Consider the following 23,950-nt stretch of genomic DNA (forward strand, 5'->3'; position numbering starts at 1 on the left):
TCATCAAGACGGATCAGGAAATCCGTCAAGTACTCCAGAAACCCAACCTGGAAGGTAGAATGATGACTTGGGCTGTTGAACTCTCCCAATACGACTTACAGTATGAACCCAGGCACGCGATCAAGGCTCAAGCCATGGCTGATTTCCTGGTAGAAGTGGGGACCCTGCTGGGACACCGAACACACGGTGGAAGCTCCATGTTGACGGAGTATCCAACCAAACGTTCGGAGGAGCAGGAATCATCTTGGAAAACCCAGCTGGGGTTGTATATGAGCAGTCAGTAAAATTCGATTTTCCGGTGTCGAACAACCAAGCAGAGTATGAGGCCCTGCTGGGTGGCCTAACTTTAGCAAAAGAGGTCGGAGCCACTAGACTGGAGGTGTGTAGCGACTCGCAGGTCGTAACTTCTCAGATCAATGGGACCTACCAAGCCAGGGACTCACTATTACAAAAGTATATGGAGAAAGTGAAAGAGTTGAGCAAGAAATTCGAGGAGGTCACGGTCTAACACGTTCCGAGAGAAAGGAACACACGGGCAGACCTCCTGTCCAAGCTAGCGAGCACAAAACCAGGGGCCGACAACCGGTCTCTCATCCAAGGTTTGATAAAAGAACCAGCATTGGTCCTACAGCTGGCCCAGTCAGAACCCTCTTGGATGGACCCGATCATCGACTTCCTGGAGAAGGCCAGGCTTTCTAGCGACGAGAAGGTGGCCAAAACAATAAGGCGAGAAGCGGCCAAGTATGCAATCATACAGGGCCAGTTGTTTAAAAAAGGGCTTAGCCAACCACTGCTAAAATGCCTGCGCCCCGACCAAATGGAGTACGTCCTCCGGGAAGTCCACGAAGACTGTTGTGGTCACCACATCGGAGGGAAGGCCTTAGCTAGGAAGCTCATCAGAGCCGGATATTACTGGCCCTCCATGATGGCGGATTCTAAGGAGTTCGTAAGAAGATGCAAGAGATGCCGGGAAAATTCCAACGTCCACAAAGCGCCAGCAACCGACCTTTCTCACAATGGGGAATTGACCTACTAGGACCCTTCCCGGTTGGACCAGGACAAGTCAAGTACCTGATAGTGGTGATTGATTATTATACAAAGTGGGTAGAGGCAGAGCCGTTGGCCAGCATATCCTCAGCTAATTGTCGAAAGTTCATGTGGAGGCATGTAGTAGCAAGATTCGGAATCCCAAAAGTCGTTATCTCAGATAACGGGACTCATTTTGCTGATAAAAAATTCGGAGAATTCCTGGCCGGCTTGGGCATAAGGCAAAAGTTCTCGTCAGTTGAACATCCCCAAGTCAACGGACAAGTAGAGGCCTCGAACAAGGTCATCTTGCAAGGCCTCAAGGAGGGACTTGACCCAGAAGAAAGGAGCGTGGACAGATGAACTAGCCTCGGTTCTCTGGTCCTACCGCACAACTCAACAGTCGGCCATCGGGGAAATGCCTTTCCGACTCACCTATGGGGTGGATGCAATAATACCCGTGAAAATCGGCGAGCCGAGCCCGCGACTACTCTTAGGAGGAATCGAAGAGGTCGTGGAAAAGGACTTGGTGGATGAGGCTAGGGAGATGGCCCATTTATCAGAAACAGCACTAAAGCAAAGAATGGCCTTACCCTACAATGCCAAGGTGCTCAAGAGAGAGTTCGAGCAGGATGACCTGGTCCTAAGGCGCAATGATATTGGGGCTCCGACACCCGGGGAAGGAAAGCTGACGGCTAACTGGGAAGGCCCTTACAGGATGAAAGAGGTGATTGGCAAGGACACCTACAAGTTGGAACGATTAGACGGCAAGGAAATCCCGAGAACGTGGAACTCGAGTAACTTGAGAAGATTCTACTCCTAGAATAGACTCACCAATTTAGTAAGAACGCTTTATGACGAATTACTTGCCCTTGTCACATGTTTGCTATCATGTTACATTTAAACCAGTTACCATTGCTACTTGTCATCTTTTTATTATTATTATTATTTGTTTTTTGCACTGCTTGTTATTAAGTAAGGCACCGTAACGAATAAACGGTCTTGGGACTGATCACCCCGGGGACCACAAAAGCAACAAATGCCATAACGTGCGGCTATTAAAACGGTAAAAGCCATGAGCCGGCTTCGCCAATTACCAACTAAACGACGAGACGTTCATGAACAAATAAGTTAATGCCAGCAAACGGTAAAGAAAATAACGAAAAGTAAACGCCGACAAGGCGGGAAACAAGCACTTTGTCACCAAACCAACGGCAAACAAATTCAAACAGTCTAAAAAGGTTGTAAGGAAGGATTACAAGTTACAAAAGTACATAAGCTACAAGAGTACACAAGTCACTTCTTCGGTATATCAACAATTTTGCCATCCCTGATGGTCTTGAAAACGCCAATGGCGGAGGTGTCAAACTCGGGAGCCAGGAGCTTTACTTGTGCCTTTAGAGCCTCATCGGTCATCAAGATAGCATTCTTTCCCTGCTTAACGGTGTCCTTATACTTCTTCTTGAATTCAGCAGCTTCATCCTGAGCAACCTTGGCCGAAGAGAGAGCCTCATCACGCTCCTTCTCTAACGTGACCACCGACCCTGAGTGGCATTAAGTTAACTTTCCAAAGTGAGCTCCTGATGCGTGAGCATCTTTCCTATCTTTTCCTAGTGAATTTGCATCAAATTTGTTGAGTTTAATTAAGAATTAATTATATTTTAGCCACTATGGATGCTATTTTGAGTTTTGTGCAAAATTATTTATTTTAGGTAGCATTCGGATAGATTTGATGAAGTTTCTGCAGAGAAAGAGAAGAAACCAAGGAGATGACCAGCGAATACCGACGCGGACGCATGGCTCACGCGACCACGCGGAATAGAAGAAATCGCAATGACGCGATCGCGTGCCTGACGCGAACGCGTGGACTAGAATCTGCACAAATGACGCGAACGCGTGGGCGACGCGGGCGCGTCACATAAGCGATCTGGAAAATTGACAGAAAGCGCTGGGGGCGATTTCTGGGCTGTTTTGACCCAGTTTCCAGCCCAGAAAACACAGATTAGAAGCTGCAGAATGGACAACTCAAGTGGTCTCCATCCATCCATTGAAGATTTGATTATTTAAATTTAAATTCAAAATTTTAATTTTAGGAAAAGATATTATTTTAATTTTTAGTTTTAGATATTAGATTTTAAATTATTAGGATTAGTTATAAAAGGGATCCCAACAGGGTGATTCCAACACAACATTTTTTCCACAACATTATTCCATACAAAATTTACATTCCATATTCCATGAGCAATTAATCCTCCATTGTTAAGGTTAGGAGCTCTGTCTATTGTATGGATTGATAATATTATTTTTCTATTTTAATTCATGTTTTGATTATATTTCAATAATTGTTTTCGTTCTTTATTTTATGAATTTGGGTGGAACGGAAGTATGACCCATGTTCTAATTGAGTTCCTGTATAACTTGGAAAAACTCTTTACTTGAACAATAGCTTGAAAACATATTATCCTGAATTTCTAATTGTTTGTATTTAACGGAATACGTGACATATAATCCCTCTATTTTTGAATAATTAGGATTCTTGTGGCATATAAACTAGAATTTGATCATCACCTTCTAATCGGAATTAATTGACCAAGGAATTGGCAGTTAATAAATTTTAGAGGAGACTAGGAAGGTCTAAGGAATTAGGGTCTAGTCACATATAGTTTGCCATGAAATTAAATCTTTCATGATTAAAATTAGTTAATAAGAAAAGTCAATCCAGAAAATAGACAACTCTGAAGCCTTAACTGTTTCTCCATACTTAATTCCCAATTTAATCATTTTCCTGTCTTCTGTTTAATGCTCTTTGAATTTTCAACACTCTTTTCTGCTTGTCTAACTAAGCCAAATCAATTAACCATTGTTGCTTAATCCATCAATCCTCGTGGGATCGACCCTTACTCACGTAAGGTATTACTTGGTACGACCCGGTGCACTTGTCGGTAAGTTAGTGGGTTACAAATTCCGCTACCAGCTCCCGCTCGGTGAGACGCGCCACGGAAGCATCAGCAGTCTTCACCTTTTCCTCAGCAGTCTTGACTTCCTCCTTAGCGACCTTAACCTTCGCCTCGGCCGCTTTGGTCCTCTCCTCGGCAGCAAGTAACTGCTCTCGAAGTAGTTTCACTTCATCCCTATACTTAGAGTTAGCCTTGACAGAAGACTCGAGCTTTGTTTCCAGAGTCCGCGCTCCCGCTAAGGCGGATTCCGCTTTCCTTGCTATCGTGCCCCCCCGGAGCAAGCAACGGTACATCCACCTCGCCTGCGAAGCAAGGTCCCTGCCGTAGAAGAAGTCCTCCGTGCTAGGAAGCAACTGAGAATCGATGAAGTTTCCGGCATCAAAGTTCTTCTCCAAAACGGTAAGAACCCCTTCCGGGCTGGAAGACGGTCTCTTTTGCCTTGGCTCCTCAATTATTTCGAATTTAGGACTAGCAGGTAATTTTCTTTTCTTTGGATTGTCGCCTTCCTCCTCGGCCCCGTCAGGTTGTGAACCCGAGCCATCCCCCGCCTCCAGGCGAGGACCCGAAGAGGCATTGGCCCCGGGACCCTCCTCCTGGGCGGACTGGGACTGAACCTCCGGATCAGCAACATCGTTAGTCGGGGTTTCCTGAGCGGGGGTAGCAGAATCGTCATCACTACCGGCCAAGAAGGTGTTGAACAAACCCTCAAGTCCAGTCACCTCGGCAGACATTGACACTGCAGAGAAACAAGGAAAACAACTAACCGTCAAATCGGGAAGATAAACCAAAACAACATGAAAGTAAAAACAAATCGCTGGACAAGCTAAACAACTACTTACATATATAATTCCTGGCCATATCCCGGTCACCCATGAGAAGATGAGGATTAACAAGGTTTTTCCCGAAAACAGCTAACAAGACGTCGGCAACCCTCTTGTTTTCGGGAGACAACCCTTTGTACGTTATCTTAGTAAAAGCGTTAGCCCCTGCCCCAAAGCTCCAGTACGTCGGAATGCGACATTCCCCCTCTAGAATCAACCAAAAGGAATGCCGACCTTCGGCCGGACGGACTTTGAAGTACTTGTCCTTAAAGCCATGATAGGAATCTTCGAATACGCCAAAGATTCGCCGGCCTTGGGCTGCCCGGAAGGACATATAACCTTTTTTGGCTTTCCCCTGTTTGGAGGGGTTTGTAAGAGTAAAAAGGAAAAGAAATACTTCTACGGAGACCGGCAGCTCTAGGTACTCGCACACCATCTCGAAGCAGCGGATGGAAGCCCAGCTGTTCGGATGCAGTTGGGACGGCGCTACGTCACAATGATTAAGCAGCGCCATCTGAAAAGGGGAGAAGGGAAGGCGAACTCCCAGGCGAGTGAAGATGGCCTTATACAACCACATCCAATCGGGGACCTGGGGAGAGTGCAGATTTAATTCATATATGCGCTCGTTATCGGCAGGGACAAAGGCTGCGTAATTAGCTTCCTCATCGGTTCCTCCGCAAAGGTAGTCGGCCCGTCGGAACTCGTCAAGTTCCTCCAGGGACATTGGTTTGGGGTCTCCTTTATGTCCGACGTCACCCAGACGTACCAGTCGTATGGAGCCGGCCTCACGACCCTTACGACACGACGCTGATCCATACCTACAGTGGGGGCACCACTCAAAATCAGTCTATAAGGCCGGGAGGTCGGAAGTACTACTAGAAAGCTACGACACTACCAGAAAACTACAGATTGCCTATCCATCAGTTATAATCCACGAAATATGAAGGCCGAAAAAACAAAATCCTAAAATGGTAAACCTCCTACAGTACCTACCTAATGCTAAAACACAAGTAAATACACAGTTCACATCTAGCAGTCCACACCAAACGCACATGCAAAGCCAGAAGAATAAACATCAATGCTAGGAAAAAGAACAGGAAGCTTACCAGGATGAGGATGATACTCAAAGGGGATCGAAAAATCGATGGGGATTTGGAAGAAGCAGTGGTTCGTGAGGGAGATTTTTGCAAAATAGAGAGCAAGAGAGAGAAGAAAGCAAAGAAAAGGCAGTAGAACTGAGGCAAAACCAAATGAAAACCGCAAGGGAAACCAACCCTGAGAAGCACAAAAGACAGGGGTATGATGGTCTTTTCTCGCAGGGTTTTAAATTGCCATTAAGAGCATTAAATGCTCGGCGTGATAAACGAGGCGACAAAGGACGCGCCCCAACAACGAACAGATCTGCACGTGCTTAGAAGGCGCGTCTTCCCCACGAGGGACTGGCGAAACACCCAACTTGGCCAAAGGGGAAAAGGAACGCGCCATCCACGGCGCTTACGTCCCCAGTTGGTGCGTTGGGGGCATTGTTATGGCCCAGCCCAGCTGGACAGAGTTACCGCCCGACCCGCGACTAACCGGTCCACACGGCCGGGTCGGCGCACACAATCCGCCCGATCCAGGACCCGAACATGCGCCCTGATTGACAGCTGCTTGACAGTTGTAGGAAGCGAAACTTCCTGGAAGGTGGCCTCCCCTCGTGGGCCTGTTCTACTGACAGGGTATATAAGGGGAGGGTCCTACCCTTCCCCCAAGGTACGTCATCATAACTTTCCTCCTTTACCACTTGCACACCACACTGACTTGGGCGTCGGAGTGTCCTTGCAGGTGGCACCTCCCTCAACTCATCAACTGCTCGGGAAGTCGGTAGCTCATGCTAATCATTCCCAGGATCCAGACCAAGGCAGAGACCCATCTTCACACCCAATCAACAACTCAAACTGTCCGGTGACCCGACCAACCGAACATTAAAAAATATAATAATTTTTAATTATCAAATTCGAGTTTCTCTTCCAATTAGTATTTCTATACAGTAATTTGACAGTGTGTTATAATATGTGGATTTAGTTTTAATGCACAATCAGTATAAAATAATTTTATATATACATCTACGGAGACCGGCAGCTCCACGTACTCGCACACCATCCCGAAGCAGCGGATGGAAGCGCAGCTGTTCGGATGCAGTTGGGACGACGCTATGTCACAATGATTGAGCAGCGCCATCTGAAAAGGGGAGAAGGGAAGGCGAACTCCCAGGCGAGTGAACATGGCCTTATACAACCACATCCAATCGGGGACCTGAGGAGAGTGCAGATTTAATTCATATATGCGCTCGTTATTGGCAGGGACGAAGGCTGCGTAATTAGCTTCCTCATCGGTTCCTTCGTAAAGGTAGTCGGCCCGTCGGAACTCGTCAAGTTCCTTCAGGGACATTGGTTTGGGGTATCCCTTACGTCCGACGTCACCCAGGCGTACCGGTCGTACGGAGCCGGCCTCACGACCCTTACGACACGACGCTGATCCATACCTACAGTGGGGGCACCACTCAAAATCAATCTATAAAGCCGGGAGGTCGGAAGTAGTACTAGAAAGCTACGACACTACCAGAAAACTACAGATTGCCTATCCATCAGTTATAATCCTCGAAATAAGAAGGCCAAAAAAATAAAATCCTAAAATGGTAAACCCCCTACAGTACCTACCTAATGCTAAAACACAAGTAAATACGCAGTTCACATCCAGCAGTCCATACCAAACGCACACGCAAAGCCAGAAGAATAAACATCAATGCTAGGAAAAAGAACTGGAAGCTTACCAGGATGAGGATGATACTCGAAGGGGATCGAAAAATTGATGGGGATTTGGAAGAAGCAGTGGTTCGCGAGGGAGATTTTTGCATAATGGAGAGCGAGAGAGAGAAGAAAGCAAAGAAAAGGCAGTAAAGCTGAGGCAAAATCAAATGAAAACCGCAAGGGAAACCAACCCTGAGAAGCGCCAAAGACAGGGGTATAATGGTCTTTTCTCGCAGGGTTTTGAATTGCTATTAAGAGCATTAAATGCTCGGCACGATAAATGAGGTGACAAAGGACGCGCCCCAACAACGAACAGATCTGCGCGCTTAGAAGGCGCGTCTTCCCCACGAGGGACTGGCGAAACAACAACTTGGCCAAAGGGGAAAAGGAACGCGCCATCCACGGCGCTTACGTCCGCAGCTGGCGCATTGGGGGCACTGTTACGGCCCAGCCCAGCTGGATAGAGTTACCGCCCGACCCGCGACTAACCGATCTGCACGGTCGGGTCGGCGCACACAATCCGCACCGAACACGCGCCCTGATTGACAGCTGTAGGAAGCGAAACTTCCTGGAAGGTGGCCTCCCCTCGTGGGGCCCGCCCTACTGACAGGGTATATAAGAGGAGGGTCCTACCCTTCCCCCCAAGGTATGTCATCACAACTTTCCTCCTTTACCACTTGCACACCACACTGACTTGTGCGTCGAAGTGTCCTTGCAGGTGACACCTCCCTCAACTCATCAACTACTCGAGAAGTCGGCAGCTCACGCTAATCATTCCCAAAATCTAGACCAAGACAGAAACCATCTTCACAACCAATCAACAACTCAAACCGTCCGGTGACCTGACAACCGAACATTAAATAATATAATAATTTTTAATTATCAAATTCGAGTTTCTCTTCCAATTAGTATTTCTATACAGTAATTTGATAGTGTGTTATAATATGTGAATTTAATTTTAATGTACAATCAGTATAAAATAATTTTATATATACATCTAATTACATAATATCATATTAATAAAAATAATTACCTTTTATATTAATTATATAAATATTATTATTAAAAAACGAATATAATTATACAATTATGTAAAATATTTTATACGTTAATATATTAAAATTAAACTCATAATATATATAACAAAGTTAATTTGCATTGCATTGCAATTTGCAAGATGACCGCCTTAATTGATTGGCGTGGATTATGTAAGGAACGAGGCATTTGTATTAGTGGCTAGTGTGGACAGTGTAGTTGAAAAAATTTGTCAGAAAGAATTCGTTAATAAAAGGCAGTTGACAGTTATTACTGTGTCCTTAGTTACCTTACAAACGATAATATAAAAAAAAAGAAAACTAGAACTTATTCTATTTATTATTTATTTATTAATTATTATAATAATTAATAAATATTAAATAAAGTAAATTTTAATAATTTTTTATTAATTTATTTTAGGTACCGAATATTTTCGTTTTGAGAAACGAAGATATATGATTTACACTTTATTTTGTTAATATATATGGAGTGAATTATGCAGTAACAATGCAATTAACTTATAAGTCATCGTTAGATTTTTTTTCCCCACTAAATTACTAGGTAAATAATTGAAATTTGCAGCAGATCAAGATAAATATATTCATTAGTAAACAGTTTTTTTCGGACACATAATTATTCTCTGTTTAAATCATCATTTATTTTGAGACATAATTATTAAATCTTTATTTCAGATATAAAAAAAATTGTTTAGATTATTGCATTATGTAAAATATATTATTTATTTATTGACTTGAGCGTTGGAATGCATTTTGCAGGTATTTACCCTCCTATTCTTTTATTGTCGATATATAATTCATCTCGACGAAAAACTTGACGATACTCATCGACAGACAAATTATACACCGGTCAATTTTTATAAGAACAGTCTTAAAAAATTTTGTAATAGATTTATACGTCCTTATTAGAAAAAGAAAAAACAGTAAAAAAAAAAAAAATCGTTAAAGAATTACAATATTATACTTATAAGTTACTAACAAAATGAAATGAAAAATTGGTTGGATGAAACATAACTAGCTAGTATCGTAAAACCCATAAGTCTAGCATCGTAATTTTTTATAAACCTATCTAGCTAGTAATGGTTTTTTTCCCTCCCAAAAGATATCTATAAAAATTCATCACAAAATTCTTCAACTTATTTATCCTATATATATTAATCTATATTTTCTTTATCTCAGAGTTTAACATGGATTAATTTGTTACTTAAGATATATATTGCTTGATTGATGTTTCATTCCCGATTACATTGCTGGAGACAGGGAAGAATAACGGGTTTAATTTGGAGAATAATCATCAATAATCCTCTTAGCATGTATGTGCATGATTCAAGGATGAATTAAGGTCCAAGAATTTTCATGTTTTAATAATTTAATTGTACAAAATTTAAATTTATTTGGTTATTTATTTTTGCGATCAAGTAGAGTTAGAGATTTAAAGGTTTAAATGTTTAATTAAATTTGATTAAGAATAAATCTAATATAATAAAATAATATATTTTTTGAAAAATAATTTATTATGTTTATTATTTTAAAGTTTAAACCGATAAAAAGAAACAAGACGAAGGTCCAAGTAATGCAAACTTTGAGATGGATACATGGAGTGTTAATTGTTTATGGTGCACGTTCAAAGCGGCGTAGCTTGTAAGCGGATGATGAGGCGGTCTGAATTAATTGAGCCGTGTACTTGTGAGTGTGGAGTCCATCCCTGGCTAACAGCTGAAGGATGTAGATGGTGTCAATCGGGGATACGTCTGCTACGCAACTAAGGAGTTTTTCTAGCTTCAGATTCGCCTTAGATCTCTTGTTATGCTCTTTCACTGCCAATATCGCCATCTCAATCACCCAAGCTTCCTCCACGTTCAAAATCATTGGAGACTTATATATCACAGGCCATGCTGTCACCATGGCCAAGGAGGAGTAACAGAGAGAATCCAAGAGGAAGAGGAACACCATAATATGGCAATAACTTCTCATGCTACCTTCCTTTGATGAAACGCTCAATGCCATGTATATATATATAACACAAGGTCGTTGCCTCTTCAATCCATTTATGAGATATAATTTTGATTTGCCCTAACACTTCCTTAAAAGTCATAATTATGACTTTGTAAAATAATAATCTTGAATAATCACCTGATCCACAGAATTGTTCTATAATTTTTTCTGTGGGGACATTAGTACTATTCAAGTTTATATTTAGTTAATAATTTTGTTGCATTCATCTCGTTAAATTTTGGCACCAATATTTTATTGGCCACCACTCATATAAACACGGTAAGAATAACTTTTTTTAAAATTATTTATTTGACTGCATTTAAAAATGTGTTTTAAGAAACATGGATTAATAATAAAGACATAAATTATGAATAAAATTAAATCAATAAATAAATTACAAAAATAATTAAATTATCTAAACTAATAGACCAAAAATTAATGATTTTAACTAATATTATTCAAATAAAATTGAATTTTTTGAATTAATATAAAATATTTTTTTTAAAAATATCAATTTTACATTTAGTTTTTTCAAGAATTCAAAAACAAATAAACATTATTAGACTAAAATGGAATGATTAGCAATAAAAGTTTTTAAAACAAATTAAAAAATTAGTATTATAGCTAAAATAACTAACGATTTAAAAAATATAATAATATTTGTAATCTGTGTGACGTGTCAAAAAATTAATACATGACAATTTATTCAATGGATGATATCAAACATCTTTATTTAAAGACGCTTTAAATATCTTTGCTTGAGTCTTCGCTTATTTTATTATCAATAATTTATCTATCATATCTATCATATATTACTAATTTTACAACTAAAATGTGCCACGTGTCACTTCTTTATTGCAATTGAAATCAAATCTTACCTTCCAAAATTAAAGAGTTATCTTCCTTTCTCTATCTCTCTTATTCTTTTACCCACTCTACTATTTTTCTTATATATCATCATATTTGACTAATAATTACAAAGTTGACAATCAAAATATGAAATATTACATTATGTAATTGCAACTAAAATGTGTCATATAATACTCTTTCATTAAAATTGAGTGAAAAATATTTTCTTTCAAAATCAATGAATTCTCTTCCTACTGAAAGATACCAGAGGATAGTTGAAACTAGAGCTAGTAATAAAGAAAATAGAAAAAAAGAGAGTTGAAAAAAGAGTTGCATATAAGTTGTATCGTTGTGTTTTCTTGAATGAATGATAAGAGAGTACATGATAGAGTACATAAGGTATATATACACAGTTGCAAGTGTAACAGTTTAACATTCTAAACCAGATTAGAGTATAACTAAATAATAGATTCGAGTCATTTCTACACACTTCTACATACTTCTTTTATGGCTTTATCTCTTTTATTTTCTATCTTCAAAATTCTCTTCTGCTTCAAATGAGGATGACAGTACAGGTTGCTAGGACACAACACCATAAGCTTTTCTCTGAGAGTGAGAAAAGAAGTTGAAGGAAGGGCCTTGGTAAAGGCATCTACAATTTAGACAGAGCTATGAACATGCATTACTTGAACCACCTTGCTTGTGTCATAATCTTTCACAAAGTGAAGATCAATTTTAAAATGTTTTGTTTTAGAATGTAGGATAAGATTTGCAGCTAGTAACACAAAACTTTGATTGTCACAGTAAGCAATAGAAAAAAACTATTAGAGGAAATTGCAGCTCATTGAGCAATCCTTTGATCCAAATTAATTCTGCAACTAAGTCAGCCAAGGTTCTATACTCAGCTTCCGCGCTTGAATGAGCTACTGCACCTTACTTTTTAAAAGACCATGATACTAAATTCTTGCCAAGAAAAACATAGAACCCCCAATTGATTTTCTATCATGAGGATTAGGCATGGCAAAAATCTCCGGCGGGACGAGTACCCCTGGGGACAGGTATGGGGTGATTTCTATCTGCGGGGATGGGGGACGGAGGATGGGGCCCCGTATAATAAACGGGGCGGGGATAGAGGTCCCCGCCCCGTAGAGACCCGTTAAATCCCTATTTATGTGAAATGACAAAAATACTCCTGATATATATATATATATATATATATATATATATATATATATATATATATATATATATATATAAAATATGTGAGCCATTGGAAAAAACCCTAGCCGTTACATATGCTTCACTACTTTAGAGACAGAGAGTGAGAGTCTCATCTCCTCTCCTCTCCACCCCTCCTCAAAGTTCAAACCCTCAGCCCCTCCTGTCTCCTTCTCGAACACCGCCGACCGCCGCCTCCCACCTCCTGGGTCCCTCAGCTCCGCTTCCCACCCCTTGAGTGGCTCGGTCGCTCACTGTAGGTCTCAAGCTCACCGTTGCGCCCACGTCGTCTTCTTCTCCTCGTCGCGTCGTCGCCGGTCGTTGTCTTCTCTTCGTCGTGACATACTCGTAGCTGGTTGTCGTCTTCTCCTCTTCGCCGTTCGTCCACCAAATCGCCAATCTTCGCTGGTCTGCCCCTTTTTTCTGTCGGATAAGTCAGTTCTGTGATTTCTAAATTTATGTTTCTGAATTAGGTTGATCTGATTCAAGAATTTCTGAATTTAGATTTCTGAATTAGGGTAATTAGATTCTGAATTTCTGAGTTAGGTTAATGAGATTCTGATTCTAAATTTCTAATTTTTAACTTATATTTCTGAGTTAATTTTGGCTTTGATGGAATGGCAACATTGTAGAAATGAGGTAATTGAACTGATGGCTACTAGCATGATAGATAAGTTTGAAAAGTATTGGGGTGTGATTAATATTGTTATGGCTATTGGGACTCTCTTGGATCCTAGGTACAAGATGTATTTGTTAAATTTATTTTTTCATAAAATACATGGTGAGACGGAGGCATGTGTTGTAATTGATCAAGTTAAAAGGTTAGTACAAGATTTGGTTTTAGAATATGCAACCAAGGGAAGAGAGAGAGACCAAGCTACTCAGTTAAATATGCCGTCGCCACCACCAATGCCTTCAGGTTCAAGGGGAAAGAAGTTTAGTCACGAATCTTGGCAAGCTGACTTCGCTGCCCATGTAAGTGAGGAATCTGCATTTATTGATACAAAAAACGAGTTGGATTATTATCTTGAAGAAAGACCAGTGCCACAAACTGAAGATGACTTTGATATCTTAAATTGGTGGAAATTGAATGGCGTGAAATTTCCCACTTTGCAAGCAATTGCTAGGGATTTTTTGGCGATTCCTATATCTACAGTTGTCTCTGAGTCTTTATTTAGTACTGGTGGTCGATTTGTTACACCACATCGTAGTAGGTTGCATTCAGATACATTTGAGGCTTGTGTAATCAAGATTAGCTTTGGAATGAGCTTGGAACTGCAGCTAACATAGGGGTTGAGTGCTACACAATTAATAGCATTGAAGCAGATGTTGATGTAAGAAAATTACTAAATTATATACAATACTATTTTTTTCATATTATTGACTTATTATTGATTTATTTCACGATTTTAACTTTTAATTGTATTCTTCTTTTTGATGTAGGATTCAAACAAATCAAAATCTACCATCACTACCATTACATCAAGAAAAAAGGCTTGAGGATTCTACAATGTGATGAATTATGCTTTGTAGTTTTTGGATATGTTTGATACTTTGGTTATTTTATGGATATGTTTGATATTGTTTGTTGTTGTTAATGTCTTTGGAGACTATAAACATGTTAATGTCTTTGTTGTTGTTAATGCTTTGGAGACAAAGAACATGATGATTGATATGGTTTTTTTATTTTTTTCCAATTTTTTTAAATTTTTTTATTTTTTAAAAATTTGTGGATATCCGTGAAGTCTCTGATCCCCGGCGGATACAGGGTCTCCGTTACCCGTAGCGGGGATGGGACGCGGATGGGGACTGGATATGGAGGCGGGGGGCGGGAGGAATGTCCCCGCCCCTGTGGGTACCCTTTGCCATGCCTAATGAGGATCTCCAACCCAGTCTAAATCACAGTAGGCTGTTATTGCCATGGAAGATTTTCTACTCAGCTTCAGGCCATGAGAAGCAGTACCACTCACATACCGTATGATTCTCTTTACTAACTTTCAGTGTCCCTCCAGTGGAGCTTGCATAAACTGCGCTACTCTGTGTACACTATACGACAATTCTAGCCTTGTTACTGTCAAGTATTGTAAGCTCCCTACAACTAACTTGTATAGATGCAGATTATCGAAGACAACCCAACCTGTAGCTTGCAACTTCACAGTAGAGGGTAAGGGGAGTATGGCAAGGCTTACAGCCGGTCATACCTGCCTTGGCTAGCAAATCCTGAATATATTTGCTTTGGGACAACAACATCCCTCCATCACTGGTCCTGACGACTTGTATACCAAGAAAATAATATAGATCCCCTATATCCTTTAGAGCAAAGACTGAGTTTAATTGATGTGTTACTTTAGTGATGACCTATTGGGAGCTTCTTGTGATGAGTATATCATCAACATGGACTAGGACATAAGTAATTGAAGCTTGCCCCCTTTTTAACAAAGACTGACACATCCGATTTTATAGCAGTGAACCTAGGTTTCTTAGAGTCATTGAGAGTTTGAAATAACACGCCCTCGGAGCCTATTTTAACCCATACAATGCCTTAGTAAGCTTGCACACTAGAGTGCCATCCCCAATCGTGTAGCCTTGTGGCTGCTTCATATAAACATCTTTATTTAATTCACCATGTAGGAACGCATTATTGATATCTAATTGTCTTATAGACCATGATTCAGCTAGAGCCAAGGATAGAACAATCCTAATTGAGGTTGGTTTAACAACCAAACTATAAGTTTCGGTGAAATCAAAACCTGGTCTTTGTGAGAATTCTTGAGCTACAGGCTTGACTTTGTGCTTTTGCAAGCTACCATCTGCATTATACTTCAATCGGAACACTCATTTACTGCCTATTACTTTTCTGCTAGTTGGGAAAAGGGACAATTGCCAGGTATTATTCTTTTGTAACGCTACAAACTCAGCATCCATAGCTTGCTTCCCCTTCAGATCTGTTAAAGTTTGAATAACTGTCTGAGGCTCAACACAATCCTAAAATACTTTGGGCTTAGATTCCAACTGTGCTTTGAGTAACCATTGGGCGATTGTTGGTGCATAGAAGATGGGGATCACTAGGATTAGTACAAGGGAGAACAATCTCCAAGTCTGAGATTGGGACTGGAATTGGAATATTTAAAGAGGCAATGTGTGGTGGGGTGAAATAATTGTTGGGTGTAACTGAATGAGGCTGACTATAGAGATTTGTGGTTGAGAGGTTGAGGAGGGCATTGATTGATTGACTGGCACTGTAGCTGGCCTAAAGACTAAGGGAGGTTGTACAGGATTGGGCTGGTGTGAGTCAAGCGGATTTGAATTTGGCTTATTTGTGGTGTAGAAAATTGAGCTATCAGAAATATGGGAATTCTTGACATGTAGGTGACTTGCTTACTGTGCATTCTTGCTTTAGAGTTAGGAACAAAATCAGAATCTGCCTCCTTAAAAGAAAATTTGCTCTCTTCAAACATTATATTCGTGGTGATAATCACCTTATCAGAGGTTGTTAAGCACTTGTAGCCTTTGCAATTGGTTTTCATATCCAAGAAAGACACTAGGAAAGGATATGAAGTTTAATTTGTTTCTGTTGTAGGGTCTTAGGTGAGGGAAGTATAAGCACCCAAAGACCCTCAAAATCTCATAGGATAGACTTTTTTTAAGTAACTTCTCGGCTGGTGATACACCATCCAAGACTGGTGTAGGCAGTATGTTGATTAATTAAGTAGCTGTGATAAAAGCTTTTCCCCAAAACTTGATTGGGAGAGATGTTGCTGCCAGCATGGTCAGTCCCATCTCCATTAAATATCGATGCTTTCTTTCAACTGTACCATTCTGTTGATGAATGTGAGGGCATAAAAACACTTGTGAACTATTTCCTACTCCTTTAGAAATTTAGATAGGCTAACATATTCTACAACATTGTCACTTTGAAACTTTTTTAATTTGGCATTAAGTTATAATTCAGTCATATGTTGAAAATGAATAAAAACTGATTTAACTTGAGCTCTATTTCAAATCAAATATAACCAAGTGAATCTAGAAAATGCATCAATGAAATTAACAAAGTAATAGTTTTCATTAGTATCATTAATAGGAGTTGTACCCCAAATGTCAGAGTAGACTAATTCTAAGGGAGCATTATATCTGGTTTGAGACACTGAAAAAGGCAGTTGATGAGACTTGCCATTGCAACAAGGTTCACAAATAGACTTATGAAAGGAAGGTACTGTAACATTACACTGTTACAGCACTTTATTGAAAACATTCTATGATGCATGTCCCAACCGAACACGCCAAAGGTGAAAGCTATTTGACTCATACTTCACTTCACAAAGCAAGTTTTTGGTTATATCAGGCACTAGTAGTAATTTCTACATTAAAAAATTTTTAGAGCTCAAATTAGTTTTAAACAAGGCTTTTCCAACACAATTAACGCTCAAACATGTTCCATCATCAACCATTACTTGATCATTTCCTTTAGAGTTTTCTTTCTTAGCAAGATTCTGTGGATCAAAAGTTATATGATGTGTGGCCCTTGAGTCTGGGTACCAGGCTACATCATGAATCATAGACAATTCTGCTAAGACACTTGTAAAGTTAGCCATAGGTTAGTGCACCGATTTTTCTGCATAGCCATGTGAGTATTGTTGATCCTCCTCATATCTGAACCAACAACTTCTTGCCGTATGCCTAATTTTGTTGCAGAATTGGCATTATGGGCTCTTTTGAGATTCACCCCTGCAAAAGTTTACTCAACCATAACTCTGTCTGTAACTTTGAGACCTTCCATAGCCTTGTCCATAATCTTGAAATTTTTCTTTGTCACTGTTGAACTGTGACTGCTGACCATTCGTAAAATTCACATCAGAGGAAAATTGCAACTACTGGCCTTTTCCATAGTTCATACCTTGTCTACCATCTCTAAAAGATCTACCTCTGCCTTTAAAGGTTCCTCTAAAATTTTTCCGTTGAACCATGTTCACTTGAAACCGTTCTTGATTACTTTCTTGAAACCGTTCTTAATTGCTAAACCTAGAGTGAGCCATATTTGCTTGTATAAACTCTAGATTAGGCTTTCTAAACCTTTCTAACATACTTTCATGAGCTAACAACACAGCTTCTAACTCACTAACAGTGATACCTTGTGGTCTCGTCAGCAATGAAGTAAGTAATGGAGCATAATCTTCAGTCAGTCTGTGGAGTAGTGCATTCACATGATCACTTTCACTTACAGTCTTACCAACCGACACCAGAGCATCAATTGTTCCTTTGATAGAAAGCACATAGTCATTTACCGAGGCTCCTATCCGAGTATTGCTCAACCGATTCCTCAATTGCATTGCTCTAGCCTTAATTTGTGAAGAAAAGTAATTTTCTAACTTGTTCCAGATCTGAAATGTGTAGGTGCATCGAACCATTCTTGTGGTAAATTCTGTTGACATTGAAGCCAGTAGTCACAATTTCAATAGAGCATCTTGTCTTTTCCATCTTTGAAACTCCGGATTAATCTTACCGTTTACCAATCTTTGTTGTGGTATTTCATTTTCCTAATAGATTGTTACCTTCAATCATTGCTTCTGCTTGGTCTTTTTTAGGGGTGTTCAAAACCGATCTGGACCGAACTAAACCGACCAACCGAACCGAAAACCGAACAAATCGAAAACCGAAAAACTGTTAAACATGTTTTGCTGTTTTTTTTTTGCGGTTCGGTTCGATTTTTGGTTCTGACCATGAAAACTCCAACCGAACCGAACCGAACTGGTGAGTTGAAAACCCTAAAAAAACAACCCCACCCCCACCCCCAATTCCCCAAATGAGCGCGACCTAACCCCCCGCCCCCTACCCTTATCGAAACCTAGCACTCTCTTCTCATAGTCTCACTCTCTGGCCTCTGCACTGGTGCACCCACGTTCTTGCAACACCTACCAGCGCCGGCAAGAGGCCGTTCCTCCCACCACCTTGAAGCCTTCCTCCCAACGCCGAAGCCCCATCAAGCCCCACGAATCCCACGAAGCCCCAGTCACAGCCAACACCATCCTCACAGGCTCGCACCCAACAGTAGCACAGCACCACGCCACCACCCACTCACCCAAGACCACCCAGCGGACAGAGCAGAGAGCACCATTTCTGGCCACCATCCACTGACCCAGCAGGCCAGCACAGCACCACACCACCACCCAGCAGCGTTTCTGGCCACCCACAGCACAGCACCTCCCAGTCTCCCACCCAGCCACCAATGCAAGTCAGATATGGATCCTGAGCTACCGAGTTAGGTATGCAAATTAACTAATTTCTGTTCAATAATCATTGATTTATTGTTGCGGTTTGTTGGTATTATTGTTTGTTGATTCATTGTTGCTGACTTAATGTTTGTTGATTTATTGTTTACCAATTGCTGTTTATTGTCATTGTTGCTGTTTGTCAGGTAATGTTGGTATTGTTGAATTATTTTATTGTTGGTATTGTTGCTGGTTATTGATTCATTGTTCGGTTTATTGAAATCAGTATGGTAAAAGATAAATTTGAATAATGAGATAATAGAAGCATGTTTGAAGTATTAGATTATCTCTGTCAGTGTATCTAATGATTTAGTATATGTCATAAGAAACTGGATATTGTTGAATTACTTTATTGTTGGTTGGAGGGAAGCAAAGAACACCTTTTGCAGGTTTGTCAATTTAGCAAATTGTGATTATTGCATTTCAACTTTTTAATTCTATTGGGATTGTTATTTCTAAAATGTCCAAGGTTATGTATTGCTATCAATTCTTATTTATGTTTTCCTCCTCTTGTTAGGTGGATATTACTATGGAAAAATCAAGTTTCCTCCGAAATATCCATATAAGTCTCCTGGAATCAGGTGATCTTTCTTGCTACTGTATGCTTGTCAATTCTCATTTCCAAATGTGTTTTATCATGATATTGACTCAATGTGTACTTTCTATATTGTAGCATGACTACACCTAATGGACGGTTCATGACGCAGAAAAAGATTTGTTTGTCTATGAGTGATTGTAAGTTCTTTTATCTAGTATAGCACAAGTTAGTTAATATTATGAAATACTGATTTTGATTTAATATTTTTGTGTTTTGCTGCTCCTGTTCCTGTAGTTCATCTTGAAAGTTGGAATCCTATGTGGTCTGTTTCAAGGTCAAATTGATTTTAGTTATGATGCTTCGTTGTGATTTGTTTTTTAATCTATTCATTTAATTTTTGGATTGTGGTTATATGATTTTACACAAATAACCTGTATCTAAGAGTAGTTGTAGATGTTGGTTACTTTTCTATACAGCTTTCTAATGTTCTATACTGAACTTTTCTATACAGCTTTCTAATGGTCTATACTGTTTTGTTGGAGAAGACACCACAACTTGGCTATCTTTTGATGGAAATTTATATTTATTTTCAGTTGTGTTGACTATTTAACTTTTAAACTTATTTAATTGTTGTATTTGAATTCCTTTTGTCGTTAAATTTCATTGGATCAAGACTTTCTTAGTTATTGTATATCTATGTTTTTCGATTTCAATATTATGACTTTGTGAAATAGTATGGTAGTATCTTTTTTGAATTAATTGAAAAAACCGAACAAACCGAACTAAACCAAACTGATTTTAATTGGTTTGGTTTGGTTCGGATGGCTTCGATAAAAAAATCGAACCAAACCAAACCGCGGTTTAATTAAACGATTGGATCGGATGACTTTTCTCTCAAAAACCGAACCAAACCGCACCGCGAACACCCCTAGTCTTCTTTCCATTGTAAGAAATTATTTTTGTCAAGTTTCATATAGATCGGAATTGCAGTAAAACTAGGAAAACTCGTCATTTGAACTGAGCTTTGATAGTTCACTGTATCCGCAGAAGGTGCTGAACTGGATCCATCGAGCCTGTAGCTCTGATACCATATGAAAGGTACCAGAGGATAGTTGAAACTAGAGTCAGTAAAAAAAAATAAAGAAAAAGAGAGTTGAAAAAAAAGAGAGTAAAGCCCAGAGTCCTACATCCTGTTATCTATCTCTCTCCTTCTCTATTTCTCTCTATTACTCTTTTCACTCTCTATATAATTTATAATATATATTTTATATTACTAATTTGATAAATCAAAATGTGTCACAAGATATTCTTTTATTACAATTAAAATATAATCTTTTTCTCAAAAATTAATTAACAAACTCTCTCTCTCCTTTTTTTATCCTTTTCTCTCTTTTTTCTCTCATTTTCTATCTCTTTCTATCCTTTTATTCTAAAAAAATAAATTAATAAAATAATATAATTCAAATAAATTCATAAAATTATACCGAATACATTAAATTTATAATTAAATATAATTAAAAAATAATTTTATAACATTACTCACATAAAAAATTTATATTTTTTAATTTTTTTGTTTAGTTTTAAATTTTTACCTCTTATTTTTTTAATCTATATTTTTACTTCTCTTTCTTCAAATATTTATTACATATAATTTGGAGAGAATGCTAATTTTATAATTAATAATTAGAACTAAGATTCAATTGTTTCAAAAAAAAATAAATTTTAAGTTAATTTTATAATTATTAATATAATTTTTTATACTAATATCTAATTATATTTTTATATATAGAGAGAAAAAAATATTAATTTTAAATAATAAGTATGAAAATAAAGTATTTTTATTTGTGCAATAGATCAAACTTAACATCTAATCAAATATAAAAGTATCAAATTAAATTCTTTCAAATTTTAGATAATAAATGTTAAAATTAATTATTAGTAAAAAATTAAACTCTTTCACATGAAAATAATAACTAAAAAACTTATTATTTTATTTTTTTTATGGACAGATATTCGGGTCTTCTTAGTCGATGGAGATTTTTGTTCCCTATGACTTTTCTATAAAATTTAATTTTATAAATTTTTTATGTTATAATTTATACTATCAAGATAAAATTAATAAAATTTAAAAAAATTATATTCTCATAATATTATTAAGACTAAAAATAATAGTTATACTTAAAAGTTTCTAACAAATTGAAATGAAATGGAAACTGGTGAGATGAAACATAACTAGCTAGTATCCTAAGACCCATAAGTCTAGCATCGTAATTTTTTATAAACCTAATAATTGTTTTTTCCCTTCCAAAAGATATCTATAAAATTCATCACAAAATTTTTCAAAAACTTATTTATCCTATATATTGATCTATATTTTCTTTATCTCAGAGTTTATCAAAACGTATGCATTAAAAATGCCTAAAAACTTAGTATTGGGAAACTAAGGGTGTTAAATTGGTTATTAGCTAACTAATTTAAGTTGAGTTCATAGTTAACTCACTAATTCACTAATAGTTGGTTATTATATATGTAATAATTTATTAATTAATGATAAATTTTTAAATAAAATTTAATTAAAAATAAATTAATTCTTGATCTTTAAAAAATGACATGAAAAAAAAATGGTTATTAATTATATCGAATCAAAAGAGAATTTGAACTTGCATTAATTTGTTACTTAAGATATATGTTGCTTGATTGGTGTTTCCCTATTACATTGCTGGAGACAGGGAAGAGTAACGGGTTCGATTTGGAGAATAATCATCAACAGTCCTCTCAGCATGCATATATGTGCATGATTCAAGGATGAATTAAGGTCCACGAATTTTCATGTTTTAATTTAATTGGTTACATTGCTTCTTATGGGACAGCCATAATTGAAGGACAAATTGGACACGTATGGCTGACGAAGTTTTGTGAGAATGAATATATATGCTTTAATAATTAAATACTAACAATATTAATCATCAAAAGTCTCCATCTACATGTTTCTATGTGTATAAAGTATAATACATTATTACACAAAATATCCCAATAATTGTGTGCATAGGTACGTGGTCCTAACTTAGTCAATCATCCGAATAAAATCATGTAGTACTTTTAAATTCAATTAAACGAACATTATACACACAATTTAAATTTATTTAGTTATTTATTTGTTGTGATCAAAATTCGAATAGGTAGGATTAAAAATTTAAAGATTTAAATGTTCAATTAAATTTAATCATAATTAAATTTGATATATAATAAAATAATATTTTTATGTATAAAATATATATTGTTTTAAAAAAAGTAATTTTTTATGTTTTATTATTTTAAAATTTAAATTAGTTAATCGTTAAAAGTTAGATCAATTCAACCCATTAATCAGACTTATTTTTTTGTTCTTTGTCCGATTTATTACGAATTGATTTTTTATCTGAGTTAATTAGAACTGATTAATGATCGATTTTTAGTTAAATTTAGTTGTTTGGTTTGATTCTCAAAATTATAATAGTTGTGATGATATTAGTAAAAAGAATTATTTTTTATTATACGTTGAATAATCATTAAAAAATAATATAATTATATAGCTGCGTGCACCAAAATTTATTGAGAGGCTATATATACATATGGAATGAATTTTTTTATACATGTGAAATTATGAATATTCCAATTTTTTGATCCAGAAATTTTCTGTTTTTTATTTTGGTGGAAAATATATACCTACTAGAATTTGACACGCGATCGACATGTGTTACAATCATCATTTTTAGCTGCAATAATTCACAATGTTTGGTGGGCTTAGCCGTGAAAAACAGAATGTTCTTTGTAAGATCAGACAAACATGCATGCATGCACGGAAAATTTTGATATACACATCATCATCATTTTCATTTTTTTTCTCTTAGTTTCTCCTGCATAAATTATATAATAATAGGCCGTTACGAATGAATTAACCTCTCAAATATGGAATTAGTTTAATAACAGGTAAGGGTGTTTGCAGTGCGGTTTGGTTTGATTTTAAGGGAAAAAGTCATCTGATTCGAACGTTTAATTTATTTGTAGTATGATTTGAATTGGATGAAATTTTTTTGAAAATCCGATCCAATCCGATCTGATTACAAGCAGTTTGGATCGGTTTGGATTTGCGATTTTTTTAAATAAAAAAATTAAATACATATAACAAGTCTTAACATTAAATTTTAAATAATCAACAATGACATAACAAGTCTTAACAATATCTTAAAAAACCAACGATAACATAACAATAGAAATAAAATTATAGGTTAGTTAAAATAAATAAATAAATAGTATTTTGAACATAAAATATTTATTAAATAATAATAATAATACATAAATAATAGAAAAATGTATAACAAATTGAACATGTTATACGTATAATTGTAAATATAATAATAAAATAATAATATTATAGCACATTTTGCGGTTTGAATTGA

At 37.4% G+C, this 23,950-nt stretch overlaps 2 protein-coding genes across 2 annotated transcripts; both read left to right on the forward strand.

The window, feature by feature from the left end:
- The first annotated feature begins 655 nt into the window (after nucleotides 1-655).
- LOC140178452 (uncharacterized) lies at nucleotides 656-1,389 on the forward strand. The gene is made up of 2 exons (XM_072215535.1): nucleotides 656-946; nucleotides 1,102-1,389. The coding sequence occupies exons 1-2, from the start codon at nucleotides 656-658 to the stop codon at nucleotides 1,387-1,389; spliced, it is 579 nt and encodes a 192-aa protein (XP_072071636.1).
- A 55-nt stretch (nucleotides 1,390-1,444) lies between these two features.
- On the forward strand, nucleotides 1,445-1,849 carry LOC140178453 (uncharacterized). The gene has a single exon (XM_072215536.1). It carries the CDS (start codon nucleotides 1,445-1,447, stop codon nucleotides 1,847-1,849), a length of 405 nt encoding a protein of 134 aa, XP_072071637.1.
- The last annotated feature ends 22,101 nt before the right edge of the window (nucleotides 1,850-23,950 follow it).

The sequence above is a fragment of the Arachis hypogaea genome, chromosome 14 (assembly GCF_003086295.3).
Source record: "Arachis hypogaea cultivar Tifrunner chromosome 14, arahy.Tifrunner.gnm2.J5K5, whole genome shotgun sequence".
Lineage (NCBI taxonomy): Eukaryota > Viridiplantae > Streptophyta > Magnoliopsida > Fabales > Fabaceae > Arachis > Arachis hypogaea.